At 41.5% G+C, this 26,403-nt stretch overlaps 1 protein-coding gene across 7 annotated transcripts in view; it reads right to left on the minus strand.

Annotated features, from left to right (window-relative positions):
• Positions 1 to 26,403, minus strand: part of LOC119656541 (serine/arginine repetitive matrix protein 2) — a 134,501-nt gene that overhangs the window by 48,358 nt on the left and 59,740 nt on the right. For 6 of the 7 annotated variants that reach the window (XM_038062890.1, XM_038062892.1, XM_038062887.1 and 3 more), the window contains exons 4-8: positions 20,636 to 26,254; positions 12,941 to 13,167; positions 12,408 to 12,609; positions 11,593 to 11,793; positions 6,176 to 6,327 (exon numbers count right to left, since the gene is read on the minus strand). In XM_038062890.1, coding sequence (XP_037918818.1) covers positions 6,176 to 6,327; positions 11,593 to 11,793; positions 12,408 to 12,609; positions 12,941 to 13,167; positions 20,636 to 26,254 — 6,401 coding nt within the window. Of the gene's footprint in view, positions 1 to 6,175; positions 6,328 to 11,592; positions 11,794 to 12,407; positions 12,610 to 12,643; positions 12,883 to 12,940; positions 13,168 to 20,635; positions 26,255 to 26,403 lie in introns of those variants that run through there. The other variant, XM_038062894.1, reaches the window with a different exon arrangement.

A 26,403-nucleotide genomic window follows, 5' to 3' on the forward strand; every position in this document is an offset into this window, starting at 1 on the left:
AAAACCAGCAGACGTCGTTTATTTTGCCACGCGCTTTATTGGAAATAATTCAGAGACGCTAATGTCGTTCCTTAAAAAGACCGCGGTCGTTGCCAAATTTTTCAACTATCGAAAACAAAAGTTTTATTTATTCGAATGCCAATGTTTATCATTTATCTACGACTTTATCATATGTGCAACATCAGCAGGAGCTCACACTCAGAAGGCATGAAGCTTTGTCAACCAGAAGTAGTGTTGACCTTATCTTGGGCGACATTGAATCTGAAGTCGAACGTAGTTTCAATCTTTACAGCAGCCGCGTAGAATGAATCATGGTCAGTCAGTCTCACTACATTCGAGTTCAGAACAGATTATTTTTAAATTGAATAGATTTGGATAGAAAGTGTCATTGGCTATATATGCAGCACGCCCATGTGGGATGTAAAAGATAGTGGTTTACTACATTCGAAGCGCAAATGCAATTTCCTTATTTTATTATTAAGATATGAGTCATATACAATGAGGTACTGTTTTTTCATAGTTTTTTAATAGGGTCCTTTCCTCAAAAAAATCTACAGTCAATTATGCGCGTAAAAAGCTTTTTTCCAGTTTTTTCTAAATAAGTTTGCATTGAGAAAGCGAGGGTTTCAACTGGACGGAACAGTTTAGTTCTACTTTCAGTACCCTAATCCTACCACCAAACCCCAACTTATAACTCCAAAAAATTGGAGGAAATAAAACTAATTTACTTATTTATATAAACCTTTTTGTTTTTATCAAGTATTTATGTCCATTAAAAAAATTATTACTAAAAATCAAAAAAGTAAAAATCTGCTTCATAAAAACTATAATATCATCATCTTCAGATTCTCTGAAACTCTTTTACCAGTTATTTCTAGCTCTTGAAGGTATTCGCCTTTCTCCTTTTTTGCGCTTTGTCCATCTTTATCAACTTTATATAATATGTGCTAGTCGCTTTTTACCACCGGTTCTAAACAGTTTATCGATTTCATAAATGAGTTCTCGAAATAACTGACAAAATTTACAAAAAATAATTTCATCATCATTTTTCATTTCCTTATCCAAAATTTCCATATCGGCAATTTCAAATATTGATCGCTTGGAAATACGTCAAACTCTCAATTTTCTGGTCTTAGTTTGATTGATGAACCAAAGTGAGACTATTCAGGATATATTGCAATAGGTTGACAAGTCAAAATTGCAAGTCCACTTTAAGCTTCTTTCACCCGCGAATATTTCATTTTTTATTTTTGAATACTGTATTCTATATGGTTGTCCCTTGGTAGCGAATAGCCACAAGTTATCGTTTCGGGTTGCCTAGAATGCACTCCTGCATCCCCACGACTTCCTTAGAGGCCGTCTGCACTTCTTCTCTACAGTTCTGCGCCAAGTGCTCTTGGGCGACCCACATGGCGGCCATCTTGTGGTAACCATTGCATGGCGTATTTCGCAATGCAATTGTCGCTCATTAATGTGTGATCCACCCACTGTCACTTCCGGCTTTCGATTACATTACGTATCAGATTCTAGGCTGGTGTGCCGATCAGCTTCTGGGTTTCTGATAGTATCAGTCCATTGTACTCCGATGATACCACGCACACAGGAGTTCACTACAGTTTAGAGTTTTTGAGTAACAGTGGAGGTCACTTTCCATGTGCTATTCCCAGATAGCAACCCAGAAAGAACGTTAGCACAGAACAGTCTCAGCTTGATCTTGGTGTTGAGATAACTGCATTCCCTGTCAAGGTGTCGGGCATCATCTAGTTCGGCGCCGCCGTCGGCAGAAACCACGCTTCTTAGATATACAAATTGATTGGCGTCTTCGATGCACTGCCTATTAATGTAGATAGGGAGAGTGCTACGACCCCCTCCTCCCCTGATAACCTTGGTTTTGTTGGTATTTATCTTCCGTCCAACTTTACTTGCCTCTCTTTCTAAATCCAGTACCATTTGGCCAAGGTCCATAACCCGGTGAGAGAGCAAATAAATCGGTAACAGAATGCAACCCTAACGAACTCCATTTGTGACCTCAAAATCTTCCGAGATTTTACCTCGGTGCAGTACGTGACATTTTGTGCCATCATATGTCGCTCTGATAATAACTTTTAGGTTCTCCGGAATGCCCCTCTTGCGTAGATACACTCCCTGTTCACGCTATCGAAAGGCTTCTTTTAGTCGATGAAGAGCGAAGATCTAAAGTCTGCGCATTGGTCCAAAATGAACCGTAGGGTGTTTAAGTGGGCAATGCAGGAGAATTCGAAGCGAAAACCCTTTTTCTCTCTGTCGATCAAGACCTCGAGATATTGTGTGATGCGTTACAGTATTATTTTAGCTAATATCTTTTCAACGGCAGAAAGCACGCATATACCCTCTCTTGTCACGGCGAGATTTCGCTGGGCATCACCCTCGGGACGTGACCGACGACTGAGCAGCACCCGTGGGACCAGCATTTTTGATGACGGCCCAATGCTCATCGATATTTTCAGACGGGTTACTCAGTATATCTGCCGTCCGGCCAGCAAGGTAACTCTCCCACTGTCGAGCGACAGCTGGATCATACAAACGGTCGATATTGAACTTAGATGGTCCCAGTTGCTCAACCCTGCGGGAAGTGACGGACACAACACGCAAGCGAGGGTAAACGACCATCAGATAGTGATTACTTTCGAAGCCGATGTCACATCCTCTATTGTTGCGCACATCCAAGAGATAACGCATAAACCTATTGCTGATCGCGAAGTGCTCGATCTGATTGCACACACGGCGTTGGCTAATTGAAACCCAAGGTTAGTTGGGCAGGCTCTGTGCTCGAACAATGTGCCACCAATGAAGAGGGGGTGGAAGCTGCAGAAATCTACGAACCTCCCACCATTCGCGTTGCGGTCGCCAAGACCGTGTTTCCCCATAATGTGTCCAAGCAGAGTGGTGCCAGATCCCACCTTGGCATTTAGATCATCAATCACGATCATAATATGACCTTTGGTTAGCCTCCCTTAAACTGCGTTTCATTGCCCGTAGGAAGCATCCTTCTAAACTACATGGAAAGTCGTCCTTGGTGTTTAGCATTGTAAAATTGTGATGCTCTTAACCCTGGGCCAGAATCTTGCGGTTAGAAGCCTGTCAGAAACCGGCGCCTTGCGGTAGCCGCCGGAAGCAACTCAATACTGGATTCGCATCTGCTACCACTTAACTTTCAAGAGTAGAAAAGCACATTGCCATTTGTGTGGCAAGTGGGAGAGGAGTGCTCTCCACCTTACTTCGATTAGGCCCAGAAGGTCCAGTTTATATCGCTGGAATACCTGCTCAAGTTGGAGATGGCGAGCACTCTGAGGACCCTCGCTACCATCCTCGAGGAGCGTGCACACATTGGAGAAACCAATCATGGTCCGTTTCCGACAGCCAAATGTTCAGTTCTTATCCGAGGTGTTTTTGATGTTTCGATAGTTATAAAGTTTCAGAATTTGGAGGCTGCTAGCCCACAAATTTGTATCCCTTTTAGTCACCTCTTACGACAAGCAGAGAAGAGCTAGAGTGTATTCTTAAGCCTCACGGGGCAATGAAAGAATTAGTGCACTTGAAGTGAAAACTAAATTTTCCAATTTTTCAGTCTCCAAGATATAAGCAATGAGGATGGAATCCGGATGTACTTAAAACAACAAAACGCCAAGTGTGAATGGAATACCGGAATATTTCATAAATGCTCTTTCGTCTAATGAAGCTATGCTTTAAAATCGGCTCAAAAGTGTTATCCTCCCTATTTTAAGAAAAGCTCACACACTCTGCTGCGAGAACTACAGACGAATATTGTTGTTATACGCTGTCAGAAATAATCAGAAGATTATTATTGACGTATACCACGCAGAATTTCATTATAGAAAGTCAACGATTCTTTATTCTCAGTAAAGTAGATAGCTGGAGAAGTACGAGTATAACATTGATTTTCACGAACTTTTCATTGACTTCAGACAACGGCATCAATCGCTCGGTACAGTAACAAATATTGTCTGAATTTGGAATTCTAGCAAAAGATTAGACTCATCAGAAATGCAATGAGTTGCTCAAGAAAAGATATAAAGCAACAAGCAAGATGTCGCAGCACAAATTCCGCAATCAATCAAGGCGATGGCCCAGCCCAACATTGGTTATGATTGCTCTGGAGTCCATAATCCTGGAGATGCCAGTGTATCTAAATGATATGATACTGTATAAAACATCCTAAATAGTGGTGTATACGGATGAAAGAAGTGTCCTGGCACGATCGTGCGTTGTTTTGAGTTATACCTATTATACGACGAACCAGAAGTCATAATCCACAGTTTCAGTAGGCAGGTCATGTAGAGCGCATGCACGACAGGAAAATTCCCAGGTGCCTACTGAAAGGCATTACTGACCCCTTTACTTTTTGTTTTATACAGGGTGCGGCAGCATAACTTCCTTTTTTAAAATGCGCGCCACTCAGTTAGTTGATGTCATATCGGAGCGCTAGTGGTCTCGTTCAAGAGGGGATACTGCAAAGTTTTGTCCCGACACGGTTCAGTCGCCATCATGCGTTGGAATAGTGAGGAGCGTGCCTTTGCCGTTGAGGTTTACTTTTCAAGCGGATGTTCGTGTATTGCAACACAGCGGGCATATTGGAATCGTTTTAATTTAGCCCCGTTGGTTCCCGTCCCAGAACGCAAATCAAGTGTTACATGGGTCATTACATTCAGACAAACTGCAAGTGCGACAAAAGGAAGAACTGGAGTCCCTCGGCCCGTTAGATCACTTGAGAACATTGAAGCAGAGAGAGCTTCAATGTTGTGATCGCCACGGCGTTCTGCGCGCAAACACGCATCTGCCCTTGGACTATCTGATCGTTCTGTGAGAAGAATTCTTCGTGATGATCTTCATTTTCATCCCTATAAGATGGCGATAGTGCAGGAACTTTCAGAACGTGACTTCAATTCTCGGATGAACGCGTGTGAGCTTCTTCTTGATGTCGTTCCTGCGGGTGCTATTGTTTTTTTTTAGCGATGAAGCCCATATTCATTTGTGTCGGTTGGTTAACAAACAAAACATGCGCTACTGGGCTAACACCAACCCTCGAGAATTGCATCAAAAGCCTTTGCATTCACCCAAAGTCACAGTGTGGTGTGCAATTTCCTCAGCTGGAATTATTGGTCCCTGGTTTTTTGAGGAAAATGAGGTTACAGTGACAGTGAATTCGGACCGGTATGTAAACATACTACAGAATTTTTTTTCCCACGGCTAGAAAATTTGGATTTGGGGGACACTTGGTTCCAACAAGACGGTGCAAGAGCACACTCTTCAAGAGCATCGATGGCTGTTTTGAGGGAACACTTTCCAGAGCGCCTTATCTCAATTAGAGGCGATTTGGAATGGGCGGCACGCTCTCCCGATCTGTCCCCTTGTGATTTTTTTCTATGGGGTTTTTTGAAATCCCGTGTTTATGTGAACCGTCCAAGAACTCTACAAGATTTGAAGACCAACATCCAAGAAGAAATTGCCAACATAACACCTGCTATGCTAACAAGAGTCATGACAAACGCCAGAAATCGGTTTACGCAATGTATGGAGAATGGGGGACGTCACCTAACAGATTTGATCTTCAAAACAATGTAAATAAAAACTTGAGACATGTACCTACATTATAAAAAATAAATAAATATTTTCCGATACATACAATAGTTTTTATTGAGTTTTGAAAAAAGGAAGTTATGCTGCCGCACCCTGTATTATTACATTAATGCAAGGTGACGAAATAATCCATTTTTTAAATCTGGATTAGGACTTCTGCGTAAAAAGTTTAATTTAATTTAATCAATAATAGTGGCACATGGAGATAAGCTTCGCTAGTTTTAATACAATTGTGTTGTTCACTAGAAAAATGTCCGAATCGAATTGCATGGAGATTCCCATAACCATCAATGACGCAAAAAATGCGCGTGCGGAAAGATTTTCAGAAAAAACAAAGCTTCTCGATTGTCCTTGAAAATATAATTTCACAGAAGCATCTATTTTTATAGATAATATATGACATATAGGCGCGATTTGAGTCTCACGTCATGATCTCTGTTTTGTCCATCTGACTGGGTGTCATTTTTGTTCAATTTCAAGACGACATAGTCTATTTTTGTTTATTATTTTTTTACCGCAAAATTAATTAGTCTCTTACCTCGTGTTTGCCGGGGGAGTCGACCACTTGTCGTGTAATGACCTCTTTTGGCACCATTGATTCTACACCGCTCATTAGTACGCTTGCACCGAGAAATTTGTTAAGAAGTGAACGTGCTTCCCGGTCTTCAGCTGAATCGCCATCTTCAATAACTGAAATTCAAATAGTTTGTTTTTGAACACTTATTGCAACATTTGATTCGATTATTGTAACGTTAGTTAAACAAAACTACAACTAGTAAACTTTACAATATTGCGTAATTACTGGTGTTGTTTTTAAGGGTTTGTGTGAAACAAAACTTGTTTAAAATCGATTCAATGCCCATTTGTCTGTCTGAATGTCTGTCATACTCCATTTACTCAGAAACGACTGAGGCTGTTGTCACGGAAATTTGTTGTGTTATGTGAGCCCCTTCACATATAGTCAGGGGCGCCATTTTCTGTTGAGTTTAAGAAAGCTCCCAATATACATATGTCAAAGACGGAGGATGTAAACATTTTTTTCACAGAACATGGCCATGTGGGATATCAAAGGATTGATACTAGGAGGAACATAGAGGTGTCAGGACGCAAAATGTAAGTCTGAAAAAGTGAAACAAGTCTCGTTCTCAGAAACAATCCAGCTGAAAACTCACAATGATGAATCTATAAGAAATCTAGGCCTTAAAGTATATCCCGTGCCAATATTTCCTCAGATAAAGTTAATAATGATATATTACCGTATTTTAGAAATTTACCCGAAAACCCCTTGCAGTTTATTCTATAATAGAAGTACAAATGGTACTGGTATAAGGGATAATATAAGGCATAATTTTGGGAAATTTGAAGCAAATCCAACTATTATTGACAAAATTATAAAAGGTGAAAGTTTTCCATTTTATTTGAATTTAGTGCATTCTAAAACGTGTATGGCGTCGTCATCATTCATATATCAATTCGCCAATATCACAACAAAGTGAGGTCATATGAATGGGGCACGAATGGGAACATCTTTTGTAAGGTTTTGTGTAAACAAAACCTTACTAAAATCGGTTTACTGTCTGTCTGTCTGTCTGTCACACGCATTTTTCTCGGAGACGGTTATAACGATTGACACCAAATTTAGTACAAAGGTGGGAACTGTGAATGAACACGCATACAGTAAGTTACATCCTTTCACGTTGAATTTACATGCAAAAGGGGGTGTAACAATTTTTTCCATAAAATATAGTCATGAGGGGTATCAAATTAAAGGCCGCGGTAAGTAGTTTTTGAAGCCGGTGTTAGTTTTGATATTTGTTGGAAAGGTGGGGAGTGCGGGGGGTTGAAAGTGATCATTTCTTTAAGGAGGCCATTCTCAGAAAGTACCCAAAAAAATCAGGAGGCTGAAACTATATGGTGTCTGGGCTCCGAAATACCTTCCATACCGATATCTTTTCAAATAAAGTTAATAATAGTATATTACTATAGGCCTTGTACTCAACGACGACATCTTCCCGGCTGGTGGGGCAGTGCAGAACCGCGCTCAACCATCTGGGCGGCACGCTCAAGGTCACTCTCCTCTGGGTTCCCGGGCATAGGAACTTAGAGGGGAATGAGCGGGCTGACGGATTGGTTCTGCTCTTGGCAGTCCCTCGGCGAATACAGCCGGTGTTCCGCTGGCGGCTGTCGGGGGCGGAATCTACTCTCACTACTTAGCAGCCGCGCGCCTGAGATGCTGAAGGCTTACAAGCTGTGCCAAGTCAAGGAGAATTTGGCCCGTTTATAACATAGCCCGATCACGAGAGCTCCTGTGCTAGACGGGTGCAAATGCATTTAAGATTACGGCGGTCTGCACGGGGCACTGGCCCACAGGGAACCATGCCCCTAGGCTTGGCATACCCTACAACTCGCATTGCCGAAGCTGCGGAGATGGAAGGGAAACCCTCATGCACTTTCTCTGCGACTGCCCAGCTCTGGCTAGAGTCAGAATGTAGACTCTGGGTAAATCATTCTTTGGAGACCTCAGAGAGATTTCTAGCTGCAGGACCGGAGAGCTGCTTTCCTTCGTGAATGCTACGAGCTGGCTCTGAAGATCCGAGCCGGCTGGACTCTGTCTCCTTGCTCCCATGACAATAGTCAAGGTCTTAGGACTTTGTGGCATCAAAACGGCGCACCAAAGCGCTAATTGGGCTCCTCGGAGCGGCCACTGATACCTACCTACCTACCCATATTATTATATATTTTTATAATTGGTTGGAAACCCCCCCCTTAAGTTCATCGTAGCACCACAGTTTGGTGGAAATCGCACTATAATTAACAAAGTTATAATACGTGAAAGTTGTTGGTTCTTTGAAAATTTAAGACTATGAATGTCAATATCAATATCGAAAGGGGATACTCTAACATAATATATAGATATATTACGTGCTACGTACTAAGAAATACACAAAACCTTTCGTACCTGAGGCGTCCAGCTTCCGGTTTCCCGACTTGTTCCCTTTTGTGTTTATTTGTGTCCCCTCGTGACACTCGAAACAGCCATGTGTATATATGTATGCATATGGATATGGTAATGAGGCTCTTGGAGTATTGTAAAATTCAAATAGATATTTGAATTTGTAGGTTAGTATCAGCGGTATTCGATATACGCACTGGAAATGTATATATTTAAATCGGAAATATAAGTACGATCAAATTATATGCGTGCATGTATATACACAGTATTCGTTCTTATAGTTCATTTATTTAGAGGCAGCATAATATCTATGACTGTAATATGTACATATATATTTTAGTTTGAAAAAGTATGAAGGAATATTTTGAACTTTTAGCTATATACGAATGAAAAAACGTCACATAAGATGAATACCAAGCTTTTATAGCCCAAGCGCTAAGCTTCCGGTATTCCAACTTGTTCAGAAATGGTTGTAGCAGATAGACAGTCAGATATTGACGTTATGTGAATATGATTTTCTGAGAATCAGAAAACCTTGAAACTTTCTATTACACAGAATATTAGAAAACAATAGATTTGGCGAATTCTAAGTCCGCATTCATTTAATGTCGGACCGGACCACCGGACCTAGTTTCAGATTGGGCGTGTTTATGAACGTAATTCCATACCAATCTAAATTTGCCTAGAGTGCAGTAAATATTTGGGAAAAATATTGATCTACTGTAATTTTATTGACAATAGCATGATTGTAACCAAACCATCTCTAGGGTCCTCTCTTGCAGCTTTTATTAGAATATACTAGGATGTAACTAAACGGGAGAAGAAATTTTAATGAATTTGAAAAATAGAGTAGAAATCGGATATATTTCCAGGTTTTCCCCATGTTACGAATATATAAGGAATCAATTTTACCAAAATTACAATCACCATATGCACGGAACTTTAAGGATCCCAGCGATCATCAGTTCAAAACCCAAAGTTAACAGGAGTGATGTGGCATTGGCGATTTTTAAGGGTCAGCTTGCATGAGGGTTACAATTCGAACTATTGAAGAGAGATCCATTGATTAAACATATTTTTTTTTCTCGACCTTTTTACGAATTTAAAATTTTACTTTTTTTTAACAAATTTTTTGTAGGTTATCTTCAGTGACGAATATCGTGTAGAGGGGGTAACTGAGGTGGCAAATTATGTTTGGAGAAGAAAGGATGGCAACTTGTCTGGTGCCTGCAGGGTTAAAAAGAGCAGTAATGATTTGGAGCTGCAATCCTGAAGAAGGACCTGAGACAATACAGTTTATTGAAGATACAACGCGATCTGGGTAGTACATGAACGTAATAAAAAGGATGTTTGTGTCATATATCAATAATCTACACTGCGAATTATACAAAGGAGCATTTACCATCTGCGAGTCGCTTCAGTCACGCTGCTCCCAGGGCAGAGGTGAGGCAGCGTCTGACGATTTGCCACTGCCCTGGTAAGAAACCGTAAAGCCGCTTGACATTTTTGCTTAATTTTTACTTTTTTAGTCTTACTTTCCTTTAGCTTTTGTCCAGTGGTAGTGGGATCGGCTCGACTAGACCGAGTTTGTCACTTCTATCTGCCGTAAGCTTGGTTCTCTACGAGAGAGAGTCAGAGGATGGTGTTAACATCGGAAATAGCGCAGGGATTCATTCTGGGGTCGAACCTCTGTAACACCTTATGATAATCTGCTAAAACTCGGCATGCGATTATGCGGTTGTGTTGATCAGGCGCAAAGCAGACTTGGCGAATTGGTACGACTGGTAAGCGAACGGATGCTCATGATTTCTGCCTTACGCTGCGCAAAACCGAAGTCGCTAAAAAGAGAATCCTGACCCTGCGTCCCATATCGATCGGCCAGTCGATAATCGAGTCGAAACCAATGATTCAGTGCCTCGGATTGATTATAGGCTCAAGAATGAGTTGTTTCGAAAAATTAAAGCAGCAGTTGGCAAGACTGCAGCTAGAATTTCGGCCTTAAGTCGGTTAATGGCAAATATTGGGGATCCTAGTAGTCAATGTCTTCTAATGAGTTTAGCGCAGTCTGTTCTGTTTAACGGAGCGGAGTAGGGGTTGATGCTTTTAGTAAGGAAGTATATCGTAAGTATAGAGGCGGGGAGCTTTGTGGGTAGCGTCTGCCTTTCACACTGTCTTTGAACTGCGATTGCAGGAGCTGCCCTTCTTATTAAGGAGCATAAAGCCGAAGGAATAAAGCAGATGGGAGAAGACTCAGGGGAGGTCGTTGCTCGTGGAAAATTGCAATGTACATTAAATGAGTAGCAACTCTCTTGACAAAACGAGAAAAGAGGCAGATGGATTGCGCGGCTTATTAGCTATCTAATGGCGTGGCTAAATATTGTATAATATAGTCAGGTAATTCGTGCTGACGGGAACCCATAAGTTAAAGTTGTCTTGAACAAGCAAAACGATGGGAAACGATCCAATTGTCGATTGAAATAGTTCTGGTTTGTTACGCTAGATAGTGGTTTGAAAGACTTTCGTCCATGCGTGAATTAGGACTGTGAACGAAAAGTGACAAATTCGATCTAGGTAAGCTGACCACGCCACCGAAGGTAACAAAGGTTAAATAAAAAGGGTAAAATGATAACCAAATTAACCTTTACCCTGAGATTAGAGTGATTTTCATATTATATATGTTATGAGATAAACTATATTATACAAAAAAACGCTTTAAACTTCATTATCGGACTTTTAATTTTAGCAGATCAAGGGATCACCGGTGTTTTCACGATTTGTAATTGTAATTGTAATCTACGTCAGTCCCACATGTTTGTGGTACACCCCAAACCGATAGTTACGAACGACAATCCACCTAGATCCAGTTTCCTACTGATTTATGAATTTTCTGGCATTTTAAAAAATTTCATCCTGGTGTCTTTTCATTAATTTGATATATTTGTATGGCTCTGGCTAAGTAGACTCTATTATTTTATACCAAATGTTATTTTTCCAATACTTACCATTATCAGCATTACGCATGCGGTCTAAAACGTCATCCACTCCAGTAACTTTCTCGCCATTGCTGTTCAAAAAAGTTTTGCTGGTTCTACTGACACGTCGTTGCTCAGCGTCGCTATCGCTTTCTGTTACCATCTGAGTTCGTGTTTGTTTCCGCGTTGTACGAATTTCAACATTACATTCGTCAGCAGGATCCTCATTTTCTGAAAATATGAGAATATTTATTTCTTGCATTCAGCTTAAACTTGAAGCAGGCTAGTAGGTAGACAGTAAATAAGTTTTACTTTATCCAAACTACACATACTGTACAGAGGAATGAAGAATAGAATATTGGTTGAATATCCTGAAAATTGACAATGATTCTCACTTTAGTTTTGTTGTATTTTTATAGTATCAATATTGTGGGCCCAACAAGTTACTGGAAACCATGGACTTAGGGAGTTAAAACAATGAAAAAACAAACCACTCAATTGCATGCAGTACTACATGTGACCACTAGAAAACTAAAAATAAAAACCTAAATTTTACCTCGGTTATCGAAAAAGAATTCTTGTTTTTCATACATCGACATTCTTCCTCTTCAGTAAGTTTTAATCTAGACTCCTCTTCCTCAGTGAGTTTTAATTTGGTCCAGTCTAGACTAGTCTAGTTGGTGTATGAAAACTAGAAAATCTCTTTCAGCAATCTATGAAACTTTTGTTTTTCGTTTGGTTTTCTAACTATAAACAAGCCCGATAAAACGGTATACGCAACAGTAGAATACAACCGCTATAAAGTGACGGGATGAAGCTAAGTAACAAAAATCTTGTCCACTTACCGGTACTACTATAATTCTGGGTACGAAGAATTAGGCCTGCTTTAGGGAATTGACTAGACCCGCTCTTATCAGTAATGGATGTAGATGATCCCTTTCTGGTGAATTTTTCACTCATCTCCTTCACTGATCCTTTGCGAACCACTTTCGTTTGTTTAGTCGTTGTTGTCGTCTTTCCGTCCGTAATGGCTGCTAAATCTGCGAACTACGTTTCCAATGACAATAAAAAAGATTTAAAGTGGGCTTTCCATATTTTATTGTTCATATAAAATAAAAAATAAAAAAACACTCAAACACCGACAAACCCATGTTCGATAAAGGTAGGACGCGATCGCTTCGTCTTCATTGCGGCCGAATAAATGAAGTGCGAATTTTATACTTTAGATCTTTATAGGGTTTTTTCTTGTTATCGAATATTATTTAATAATTTTCTTATTTTTCTTATAATCACTGTAAGAAGTTTCTTACGTTTCTTCGTCTGCATCCAAAAAGTCTCTTCAGTTCAAATTATTACGAACGATTGCAATGCCACTTACCTCGGCGTCGTCTGGTTTGCCAATTTTTTGAACCCGAGTTACACTTGTTATTCCGCCCTTAGATGTTCGTTCACGAGCCACAGCATCACTTCTGTCTTTCTGGTCGACGAAATATTCGTAGTCGTTAATGTCTTCCGGACTGTTCGAGTAAACAGTAACTTTACGCTCGCCGACAGGTGGCGCTCCATTTTCAGAATAGTAACTTTCTGTTACAATGCTTCCGGTAACTGAAATGGAGGCAGTATTTAATATAGTATTTCCTGGTGTTAGCAAGGGATATTCTCAATTCATTCATTCATAATTACGAACAAGTATTGTACATGCGATGCACTTAAGATACAAGTACTAGCGATACCGAAATGTTCCCATTAGCTTACACAACATGGAAGCTAATCCAGACGAGAGCCAAATAAATTAGGAGCTACTATGAGAATAAAAGAGAATTACTGATAAAATCGGGCGGTTTAAAATATGAATGCCAAAAATGTATACTCGTACATATGTAGAGTCAAAAAAGCTCAACACAGCAATATTGGCCATAAAGTAGTCGCATTTATATCACTCAAGGATCAATACTTTTATGATGGTATTCAGATAATTGATCTTTACTTGTTACCAATTACTGCTGAACTGGTAGCCAATTACGAATGTTTTCGTATAAGCCGAAACTGAAGGAACATTCCTGCATTTGAACAGGGCGAACACAACAGGGATCTGCCGAATGATGTTTTCCTCAAAGCCCCTTCCATTAACTACTATGATGTTAACATAACCGATTGCTGGTCAAATCAAAACCAGTACTTCATATGAAGTCTTCAGTGTCTGAGCAGTTGAAATATTGGGAATTATCTGTCATGCAAGAGGTTTTTCACTAAGTAACGTAGGTGGTCAGCAAACTTTTTATGATATGCACTTTCAAACCTTAATATCTCATTTCCAAGTTGCAATGTCATTTAGATAGCATGCAGGGTTTGAGGGAAAGCACTATTCTCAGTAAACCAAATATAAAATGCTGAAATCAACGAAAGAGATAAATAAAGTATAGTTGGAGTTATTCCACTACGCTGAATCCTACCTTATCTCTCTTGGTGACATCTACCGGGACAGGCCGATCAAGCAAACGCATTCATTGTCGTTCAAAACAAGATGATCGTGTTGAATTAAAGCCCAAATCGATGCAATTTTCGTGCTGGGGTTTGAAAATTCAAATTTAGGTCTTCGAACTTCCGCTGCAGCAAGGGAATTTTGTCGATGTAGCAACGCTACACCGCTTTGCCGCGCAACATGAGGGGGTATTTTGGATGGGGAGAAGAAAAAAGAACCACCAAGGAAGATTACATTTTCCCGGGCGGAAAAAAGGCCCGGGAAAATCTAATGGATGAATGGTTAGCTCCGCCGAAAGAAAGTCCTTTTAGATGTGAAAAGTAGAACATGATTTGGGTCTAAGCGGTCAAATGGTGGATTTTTGCGTCTGTTGTCCTGTGGTGGATATCTTTTCCTGGAGAGTATCATAATACTATCGTAATGCGTAGGTACTGTCGTCACGTTTGCATTCAACTTTGTAGTACCTATCTTCAAAACGAAAATTATCTGGTTTTCTTTGGATAAGATTACTTGTGGTGGATTGAAGGTCATTAGGCCCTTACTGTTAACTTTAAGAAACTGGGATCGTTCCTCTCTGATGTTGAGCGTTGGTATTAACAAAGAAAAAACTTCTTTGATGCAACTGGTGGCCTTACTCTCACGTTTTTCGGTCCACGGATCCCTCGTTTGGGGCATGGCACCCAAGCATTTAAAAATAGGGACAAACGGTTTCGTCCCTCACTATCCTAAACAATAATTTAGCATTAGCTTAGCTTAGGCTCAAACTATTGGCGGTCTCACTTGGGTATAATTCGCACCCTTGGCGTGTTTTTGCGAATATATGAAGGAACGTTTTCTATCTGTTGCCACTCACGATCACGCTGCTCCCAGGATAGAAGTGGAGCAGTGTCTGACGAGTTGTCCCTATTTTTAAATGCTTGAGTGCTATGCCCCAAATGAAGGATGCGTGGACCAAAAAACGTGAGAGTAAGTTGCTCTCCACTTGGTCCGGTCCAATATCAAGTGGATGTGGACTAAGGATCCCTCACTATCCTAAACAATAAAAGGAATACTCTCTATTTATCCGAAAAGAAGGAAACGAAATCCATTATATAAATATTGGCTTTAGTATTGCTATATAGATAATTAAAGTTAAAAAGAAGTATTGTTTATGATAAAAATATTAATTCAAGAAAATCAACAAACATAATGGATGAAAATATTAATTCAACAAAGATTAGACTTTCTATATCTAAATAATTAAGAAAAGAAAGAAAGAAAGAAAGAAATTTAAATAAAACAAAATGTTGGAAAAATAAAGAAGAAACTATTCGAAAATTCGAAAAAAAAACAAAAAATTACTAACTAAATAAAACAGGCAATCAGGCGAAGCCAATTATCTAGTATAGCTAAAGAATAACTGAAAAAGGAACGAGATGAGAAATGAGATGAGAAACCTGAACCACAGTTTGAGGAAAATCCGCTAAAAATAACAATTTAATAACACTATAAAGTCAAATTATTGATTGAAATATCAGGAATCCTAAGTCCACATCCACTGGATGTTGGACCGTACCAAATGGAGGGTAGCTTACTTCCACCGTTTTGGTCCACGGACCCCTCATTTGGGGCGTAGGACTTAGAATCCCTCATATCCCAAACAATAATCCAGCTTTAGCCTAGCCTAGGCTCAAACTATTGGTTTAAACTTGGGTGTAATTCGCACCCTTGTTGTGTTTTTGCGATTATATAAAGTGGCGTTTTTCATTTGTTGCCACTTTCGGTTACGCTACTCCTAGGACAGCGTCTAATGGGTTGCTTCTGCCCTCGACGAAGCCATTAGCCCCAATTTTCGAATGCTTGGGTGCTATGCATTAAAAGAAGGGCTCCGTGGACCAAAAGCCTGAGAGTAAGTTGTTCTCCGTTTGGTCCTAATATTCTAAACAATAATCTAGCTTTAGCCTAGCCTAAGCGCAAATTTTTGGCGGTTTAAACTGGAATATAATTCGCACGCTTTTCGTGGTTCTGCGATTATATAAAGGAGCGTTTTCTACCTGTTGCCACTTTCAGTTACGCTGCTCCCAGGGCAGCGGTGAGGCAGCATCTGATGAGTTGCCTCTGCCCAGGACGAAACCGTTAGTCTCTCTTTTTTCACCATAAATTCCTCCATAGTACATTATCCTCTGTATCTGATTTGTATTATATATTGTAATACTGTGACTCGTTCCCACACATTGATACACAATGTATTTGTGTTCCTTCTTTTGATAGGAAGTTGAAAGAAAATTTTTCTGTCATCAGCGGTGGAGCGAAGAATGACATTTATTACGGTTTTTGTTTTACATATAAGGATAAAGATGATAATCATGTGTTAAATTGAGGTTATTTTGCTCTAACCCTCCTCTGGGAAGCGTCAGTTCTTCCATGTGCTAAGGGTTCCCCCAACATTTAAGTCGGAGTCGACCGCCGTAAGGTCACCATATGATCAGGCCCCCAAGAAATACAAAGGAAGATGGAGGCCATTCGTCGTGTAGGCACAAGAGTCGGCTCAGGGCAAGCCCTTCCTCGTCAATTCCTCGCGCGTTAGTTTTTTGTGATTTTATCCCCTCCTTATTAGACCGTTAGGCAGTTTAGCTATCTTGAAAAAGAAATTTTCGGTGGTATCAACCTGCCTCGAGACTTCACGTCTCTACTATAGTCGTTTACTTCGGGTCAGTTTCATTTTTTTGAGTATTGATTCAAGGTACGTGCATAAAATCGCAGTGTTCTCACCTCAAAGACCTATTTCATCTCCGAGGAACTAGCATTCCTGCTGCTGCTAGCACCAGCACGTGCCTTCCGGTTCCTCCTTGTTAGGCGAGTAGCCGACATACTCAATACGGTATTGGCATTGTCATCTCCAAGGGTTTCCGTGATGCCATTAAAGAAGTCGAACGATTTAGTAATCAGCTGACGAAGCTCAACATTATATCATCTCATCGTACTATTCTTCACTGCATACGCATAACATACAGGTCGACCTGATGTCGAGAAAGATGTCTTCTGGCAATTTCTCGTTGCAAGCTCCTGCAACGTGCCTGCTAATGACTGTATCATCACTGCAGGCGTGATAGGCAAATGGCAACAGGTGACACGGGGAAAAAGGATTTGGAGCATGTTAATGACAAGAATGATAGTTTACTTACTGCCCGACGCGCCACAACGTATGGATGGCGAAAATATTTCGACCAGATTTCAACTGAAGGATTTGTTTATCCTTCACTTTCACAAGTACTACCGACATTTGGATCAATTCCATCTAACAGCGCCACTGAAGCCGTAGAAGCAATAAAACGAAAGAAATCAGGGAAAGCAACTGGACCTCACATTGTATTTGAGCTCTGGAAATCGAAAAGCTAGGAGTCGACACTGTCGCTCAGTGATGGGGTTATTGAGAAAGATTAAACACTATCTGACTGACAAGAAAGCATCTCCTTTCCAATATAGAAAAAGAAAGGTAGTCAAGAAGAATGTTCAAATTCCCGTCCGCTCCAGTTGCTATCCCATACAATACTGATTTTTGAAAGCATTCTTGACAACCATATTCGCGACATTGTTGAAATAACCGTGAATCAAGACGGTTTTGTCAAGTATTCCGGAACTACTGACGCAATAAACGTTGCGCGGTTACTCATGGAGAAACACCGTGACAAGCATCGCCCTCTTTACGTTGCATTTCTCGATCTGGAGGATGCGTTTGACCGTGTGCCACACAAACTTATCTGGTATTCTTTGTTGCAACACCTAGTGCCGGAAGAACTCGCGCCCTGGGTTTAATTACTCTACCACCATCCGAAAAGTAAAGTTCGAATTATGGCGGGTGTATCAAAACCGCTTCATGTCTCTGTTGGTGTTCATGAAGGAAATGTCCTCTCACCTCTGCTCCTTGTTTTTGTTACGGGGACTGTTACACAGGACATCTAACCGCAAGCGCCATATACACTGCTTTATGCAGATGATATTTTCCTAGCTTCCAATAGCAAAAGTGATCTCGAGCAACTTGTCCAAAAATGGAATGTTCGCCTGATGAAATGCGGTATCAGATTAAATCTGAATAAAACAAATTTTTCGTCAACCGATATCCGTGAAACAGTTAGTATCATTGTCAGTGGAACCTGGATGAAGTGGCATTCCACCTGGTGTTCTTCTCGTATAAACACATCCCAAATCTAAAATTTACGACAGTGTCGTCCGGCCTAGTTCTGACTATTGGCTGATTATAAAAGACAATGAGCGGCGTTTAGCGGTAATAAAGACGAAGATGTTGCGTTAGACTAGTGACGTAACACGCCTTAATCACACCCGAAATAATGATATCCGCAATCGGTATGGAGTTGTACCTATCGGAGAAAAATTTCGAGAGGGACGTCTTCATTGGTATGACCATGTAATTCGCGCTAATGAGAATTCACTTATGAAGATTGGTTTGAACATCGAAGTCGAGGGTAACCGACCAAAATAAAGGCCAGAATAATGGTGTTGATACGCTCGATGGGGATTTGAGAGCCGTCCAACTGACAGAACAAAATGGCGCAAGCGACGACGACGAGCCGACATATTGAAGTATTTTCACGTCTGAATGTCTTTCTGGCAATACTGGCGGCGTCAATACTTTTCGGAGAAGGGATATGGGGCCTTACGCTTGTTAGCGACACATTATCTAAGGATCTCCAATGCCAGGTGAGGGAAAAGTATACGTCCAGCGACTATTAGGCGGGTTGGACGTCCAAGAAACTTGACAAGCAAATGTTCGAAGAAACACTTTTGTAAGAAACGATGCCGATGGGAAATGCAAAAGAAAAAGCTTCTTGAAAGGATACAAAAAGCATGTGACACGCCGCACTGTACTCCAGAAATAAATGCCCAACTTCTGATGGAATGCCGAAATCGATGAACTTCGCAAAGTTTGCCTTAAAGCCAGCAGACGCAGCCAACGTAGCAGAAATCGGCCTGTGTCTGAAGAGTTGCAAAACCGATATAAGAGGGTGAGGAAAGAACTGAAAACTGTCATCTCTAGAAGCAAAAATGAACATTTCCAGAGGTTATGGATGACTCTGACTCAAAGGAAGGTACATACAAGGCAGTCATGGCATCGATCAAGGGTAGACGCTCGCCACCGATCATCAACCTTGATTTACTGCGGAATATCATTAGTACCCTCTTTCCATAAGTTTCAAATGAATCGAACCTACCAACTGTCCAGATAGATTCCGATGAAACTCCCGAGATAAACACTGAAGAATTTCTGGAAGCCGCCAAGAAGATTGTAAAAAATAAAACTTAGATGACATCCCGAATAAAGCTTTGATAGTGGCCGTTAAAATAATTCCAAGGTGGTTCGCTGAAACATTTACGACGTGCCTCAAGAAAGGGATTTTCTCAGAAAAGTGAAGGAAACAGAAGTTTGTCATAATTCCGATGCCAAATAAACCTTTGGGTAATCCTTCGTTGGGAAACTTTTCGAACGGGTCATCCGTCATATTGTCAAATAGCCAAACGGGACGCTCCCAAATACCTGGTGCGCATAGTCTTAGAATTCCTCCGGGATAGGCTATTGCGTTACGATACGGACGATCGACCTAAGACGGATAGAACGACTTCCATGTTTCCACAAGGATCAGACAGAGTCAGTCATCAGTCTTGTGAATAATAATGTACGGCAATAAAGCTAGAAGCAAATAGAAGGAAAATTGCAGCACCATATCGATTGAGTGCATTGAGAACGTCGTACGTTTATCGTAGAACATCAGACGGAGCAGCATGCGTGATAAAACGAATCTTCGCGAACGAGGGTCGACGTCTCTATGACCCATCATATGCAATCGGCGAGTCCCGTGCCTATCGCCGGCAATTAGCACATAGTAGAGCGATTTTGAAGTGGCCAAAAATGGGATGATTTAACTAAAGGACGCTGAACTCATTGGATTATTCCAGATATCTCAAAATGGATCGAACGAAGGGACGGTGAAGTTAGCTTCGACCTAACTCAATTCCTAGGCGGTCACGGAGGGTAGCGTGCATACCTATATCGCTTTCTGCATGACAGCTCGCCATGCGAGATGATTCCAGAGGATGTGGAGCGTGTTGTTTTTAACTGCCCGAGGGTCGTCGTTCACAGAGCGGAAGCGGAAATTGACGCATTGGCGCGGTTGTCACCCGAGAATATCGTGGATGAAATGAAGACGGCTGAGGAAAGAGGAGTTCCGGAGGAAAGTACCAAATTACGACACGAGCCGCGCAACTGTAACTGATCCTTTCGCGCGACGTAATGCCGAAATGGTAATCCCGCGGGGTAAGCAAAGGAGAAGGAGGTGGTTTTAGTGAAGTCTCACATGACAGTATGGCAGGGGCCAGCGGTAGGTTTTGAATCTTTCTATCTTCCAACGCCAAAAAACAGACAGACTGTCAGACAAATAGATAGACGGACAGACAGACAGATATTGAACCGATTTTAATAAGTTTGTGTTTTGCAAAGGAAATCTTAAAAATATCTGTCGTATTTTCACCTTAGCTATACAAATTGAAAATTTTAAATTACATTAATCCCCATTTAAACACGTTTCCAAAACATACCTTTTGTAGTTTCACCTGGCTTCTGGGGTTTCTTTTTCAGAGCGCGAATTCCAAACAGAGGTTTACCATCATCGTCGGTTGGCCCAATTCCATAACTAGAAGTTATGCAATCAGCGTCATCCCTAGTGACTATTTGCCTTTGGACCTTAGTTGTCGTCGTTGATTGTTTCACTGCTGCTCTATCATTGTCGCTAGGCTTTTTCAAGATATTTTTGGTAGCCCAAACTGGCTTTTCCAACGGCTTTGGTTCTGGTCTCTTAGCAGTTGTTCTGTTACCCGTTTTCCGCACTTCTACTGTAGTTGTTGCTACGCCTCGAACTTTTCCCTGGGGACTGATACTTCGCTCACGAACCGTCGATTTTTTTTCGTGGTGCGTGATATGTCTGGATTCACTTTCAATAAAGCGACTTGAAGTTGACTTAGTGTCATCTGCGCGTCGGGGATGGGTTTTTGTATCGTGTCTATCTGGGCTGATTTCAGTGCGACGTGTGGTTTGCGTTACAGACTTCCTTACCGGAGATGTTTCCGATGTTTTTCGTGTAATGGTTTTTGTGGTTATGGTTGAAGTAGTACTTTGTTTTAGCGTCCCTTCCTCAATCATTTTCTTAACAACACGAATCTGGGCACGAATCCTCCTTCGCTGTTCGTAGCCCACAACTGTTTCGTACATTTTTTCCAAAAGTTCCAGGTCAAATATTTCCTCTATGTGGGGTACCTCACTACTACTACTTTTACGTCGGCTTGTAGAATCCCTTAAATCTGTTCGTTTCAGCTCTACTCCAAACTTGGCCGACTTTGGTTGACTATCAACATTATGCAGAGAGTCGTGAGATGTTCTTCTCGAATGAGTCTTACTAATTTCCAAGGAATCGCGTCGATGCTCGATAGAACTTATAGTGTGCTCCATATATGAAGGAACGCCACCACTAGGAGGCAATAAATCTAGATCTTGACGAGAGGACGCATTTGATAAATCCGGACCCGATGAGTGTCTGACAATTTCTAAAGAATCGCGGCGATGTTCAAGAGAACTGATAGTCGGCTCCATATAGGAAGGGCGGTGACTCGGAGTGTGATGATCCGCCGCTTGAGGAACCGACTTACTCGAAGTAGGTACCCTAGTAGGCGAAGGTTCACTCGGTTTCGTCATTATTTTTGATCTAGTTTGTTCCGTACGAGGTGCAGATTTAGATGAAATGGGTGATGACTTCTCATCAAGATGACGAGGCCGATTCTTCACTGGGATATCATCTGGTCGTTTAGACGGCGAACGTGACGGAGAACTTTGTGATTTCCTCGACGGAGAAATTCCTCCTACCTTTCTCTGAGTCGACGGCAACTGATCCTTTGATGTTCCAGAAGGTGTTCGTGTTGGGGATGAGTCCATGTATCGAACGGGAGAACGACTATCACGTTCGGGGGAATAATATTCGCAAGGCCTTGAGGGTGACCGTCTTTCTTTACGATGTACGATAGTTGTTGTTTCAGTTGTTACATCTTCCACGTATCCTTCATCGACTTTCCGAGTTCCTTTGTCGGTAAGGGGGCTTTTATATGATCTAGAAGGTGAAACCTCTTGAGGACGATGTTTTTTGGTTATTTCCTTTTGCACTTTTGTTTCCTGTTTGTTCAAATCGTTTGGTTCTCTCGTCGAAATCTGCTTGGTTTTCACGGTGCTAGATTTCTTCGTTATTTGACTTTCAAACAAATTTTTTTTTGATGATACGGAATCCGTCATAGTATTAGATGTTCGCTGAATTCTCGGGGATTTATTTCTTGAAGGTTCTTCCTCGTAATCTCCAGGGCTTCGAGAACGAGAACGTTCTCGTTGTATGATTTCCTCAGTTTCCTCGTCAAATGGTCTATGAACGCCGATATCTTGAAGTTTAACTTCTGGTGTATTTCGTTTATCTTCCCACACGGATGGTCGGCTTAATATGTCTTTTTGCTTTGGGTTTGAAACCTCATTAGTCTCGAACACAGACTTAACTTTTTTGATTACTTCCGTATTCCTAATTGAAGATGGTTTTGGTTTCTCTCCTGCGTTGGGCTGCCCCGGCTGGTATCGGTCTCTAACACTAGTTCTTGAAACACGCCTCGCTTCTACTGGCTCCATTGGTTGCTTAGGCACTTCATCAGTGTCTCCCACTCTTTCATCCTTCCGTGAAACTTGCCTTTCGACTTTGGCAACAAGTTTTGGAGTTCTTTGAGACGTTTCTTCTACTAATTTGTCAACTGAAGTAGTGAACTTGTTTACCTTTTCTGACACACTGAGAACGCATTCGTCATCCCTTAGCTTATCATCGATTTCATCCATATTGGGTCGCTGAGAACGCTGTGGAATGCTAGTTGACTTCATCGGCTTGGTGATAGTCTCCGCGGTAGTCAAAAATTTGCTCACTTTATCATTAACGCTCAACAAACAGTCATCTGGTTCAAGGTCATCAGGATGACTAGCGCGTTGAAAGGGTGTGGATGGTTTTGGTTTCCTCACTTCCTCCGCGGTGGTGATAAATTTAGCAACCTTGTCGTGGACACTTAAGCGATAGTCATCATCTGGTTCTGTAGTTTCAGGCTTCCTTGTATGATCTTTATTGGGAGAAAGAGCTCTCTGCGTCGTTACTTGCGTCGTCGTCACTGTCGTCTCGTCGTCTTCCTCTTTTTTTGTATGGCGGACGGACTTTCTCTTCTCAACTTGATCCACTTGCTCGTCTACTTCACTTATATGACATCGAATGTACTCATCCGTGTCCTCCTCGAAAATTGGAATGTCCTTTACTTTTGGTCGACGACGTGTTTCATCTTCAGGTTCCTGAACCTGATCCGGATACCTTGGAATACCGGTGTCTAAGTCATGGCGAACAGGCATGGGCACCATTCTATCTGGGGACGGCTCTCGAGAACTCTTCGCTTGTTGAATATCTATGATGACATCCTCCATTTCTTCACTATTAATTATCTTATCTGTTGTCGTCAAATTAATTGTTTTCGTGGACATACACTTAACTGGACGTTTCTTATCCAACGACTTCTTTCTCGGAGAATCCTTTTCTGTTGGATGATTGATTTCCGGTTTATTTCGTTGGGCGGTTGTCTTGATTACACTTTCGCTAGTCGACCTTGTCATTTTATCCTTATCGACAGTTGTAGTTTTATAAACTGGAGCCGAATCCTTACGCTCCGTAATAGGATGCCGCTTACCGGGCTGCTTACTCGGCGTGTGTCTCACTTCTGTTTTGGTTTCGATTATATGAGTAATGTCCTCAGCATCACTTACAACTTCTGAATCTTCTTCCTCTTCGGTGTCTTCCTCAGGGCGTCTGTGTTTCGGAACTTTTTCTTGACCCTTGATAACTTCAGTTGACCTAGGTTTATTCGTGATTTTCTTTAATTTTGGTGCATTTTGTGAAGATGTCGCTCGTGGCACGATAGATTTAGAAATTCTAGTCGTAGTGATTTCTTCACGCGTAGTCTTCGGGGTTTGGACTGTTTTCGCATGCGGAATTTTCCGTGACTTTTCAATATCAATGCTACTAGGTTTTCGTTCAGCAGGTGGAGATATGTGAATTTTCGCAGTGGTAATATGGTTTGGACGAACGTTTGGCTCATTCACTTTTTGCTTTGTTCTTGGGGATGAGGGCGTACCTTTCGGACCACGTTGTGTCACAATCGTCACTGTTTCGGTATATTTTGTTGATGGTGATGGACTGCGGGTGGGGCTCCGGAAGGGACTTTGACGACTTGGTTTCATTTCATTTGTTCGGTTGGAGGGACTCACATGTCTGTTGGGAGCAACTTTCGAGGTCGGACTTGGCGTTCGGGGCACGTGAGAAGAACGATCCGGGTAACTACTAGGTTCTCGAATAGGACTTCTCTCAGGCGATACGCTTTTGGGGCTTTTCCTCTCAAAACCTTGTCCTGGTGATTTTCTGACAGGTGACCTATCTGGACTTACTCTTTGAGGTGATTTCGTAATGGTTTTTGTAGTAGTAACAACTGTCTCTTTCCTTGTTGTGTAAGCACCGGATGGGGAGGGCTCCCTTTCCTTTGACACGTGATCAGGTGAATATCCACGTGACGGCTTTTTGCCTGATGAGGGTTTTTGTTCATAAGGATCAACGTCTCTACTGGGACTGTATTCTGGTTGTTGCTTATAAGGAGAAAACACCGGACTTTTCTCGCGGGTTGTTTTATTTGGACTGGTCGGAGTAAATTGTTTTCGAGTTGGTGAGTGTGTGGGAGAAGTCTTCCGATTCACAGGTATTCGAGAAGGACTCGTTTCAGGTGACCCAGTAGGATGCATTCGCCTCAAATTTCTATCTGGAGATCGTTCCACTTTATTATCTTTTGGACTGATTTCTGGTTGCTTTCTAGTTGGACTTGTTGTTGTTACAATTCTTGTTTGTTTATCAGGTGAAGATCTGTTAGGAGTTGCATACTCGGGTCGGCCTCCATGCGGCATGGATTTTGTGTTTATGGTTCTAACCGTTTTTTCTTCTTCAACAAAGTATTCATCAGTATCATGCGGAATATCCTGTCTTGTTGGTTCTCTTTGCTTTGGCTGCATTTTTCCAGGACTCGATCCCCTAGAAGATGGTTTCGTCTTTCTTGCATCACGATTTCGTTCTTCCACTGTCCGCTCATGTGCTATTAAATCAATTCCGTTGGGCTCTGGCTTTCGGCGAATTATCGTTTCTTCAGTGGTGTCTATAGTTTCAGTGCGATCCATCCCTAAAATCTTCCTGCATCTTTCCTCGTACGTTTCACTTCTAGTACCCTGGGAACGAGAGTTTGGTTTCTTTATATCGTCAGGTTTTTTCGGCCCATCATTGTCTACAGGGCGGGGCTGAATGAGATAGAAAGGCTCTCGAGTATCCTCTTTATCCGTGGGATGCTTAAAGTTTCCTTCAGGAGATTGATCCCGAGGATTGTCTGTGTTACGTCCATAAGGATGATGATCGTTTGGAGATTGTGAACCAGGTCTTTGATAGATTTCATCTCTGCTTGATGTTTCCGGATATTTCTCTGGAAGTTCCCTCCTCGGAGAAGTTTGTCTGGGATAGTCCGCATCATACCTTTCCACTTCCACCGGATAATTGCCGCCTTCTTTAGGATATTGTCTTTCTGGAGATTTAAACTTTTCGTCGTCAACTCTTGTAACCTTTTTCTTCCTGTTAGTTTCGACGTCTTCGCGCTCTTTGTTGATAAATTCATCTGTTGTTGTAGTCCGTTTTGTGGTTGCTATGGTTGTTTTCATGGCTACATCTTCTAGCTGCTCCTCAGGACTTTTATGATAGACAAGATCACTTACCGAACTAGTTGGTGAACTAGATCGCGGTGATTCCGGTTCAAATCCTTCATCATCCGATCCTCTTGGATGCTTTCCACTAGGTTTTCGTGTGCCTCTAGACGGTAGCTTTTCATCGCGTGTTATAATATTCTCTTCCCTTACGGTTTTCGTGAGCTTTGTAATGTTATGTGCGTGGTCCGAAGGTATTTCAGCTGCTGGTGTACGGTTGGCGGAACTTGGTTTCCGTGGAGACTTATTCGCATCAGTTGGTGATTCCCTATTAGATGGTCTCGAAGAACGTTCTGGTGACGAATATGGCGATCTTGAGCCTAAAATTAATATATTCTTTATTATTTTTGGCCGACAAAAGTTGAAGTATATTTCATTATCTGCTCAATGTTAATAGTAAGGCAGTCGAAAATCTTTGATTAATTTGGCGGATGGAATGCAATAGTTTATGATTTCTCAAATGCAAGTG

This window comes from Hermetia illucens, chromosome 5 (assembly GCF_905115235.1).
Source record: "Hermetia illucens chromosome 5, iHerIll2.2.curated.20191125, whole genome shotgun sequence".
NCBI classification, from domain to species: Eukaryota; Metazoa; Arthropoda; class Insecta; order Diptera; family Stratiomyidae; genus Hermetia; species Hermetia illucens.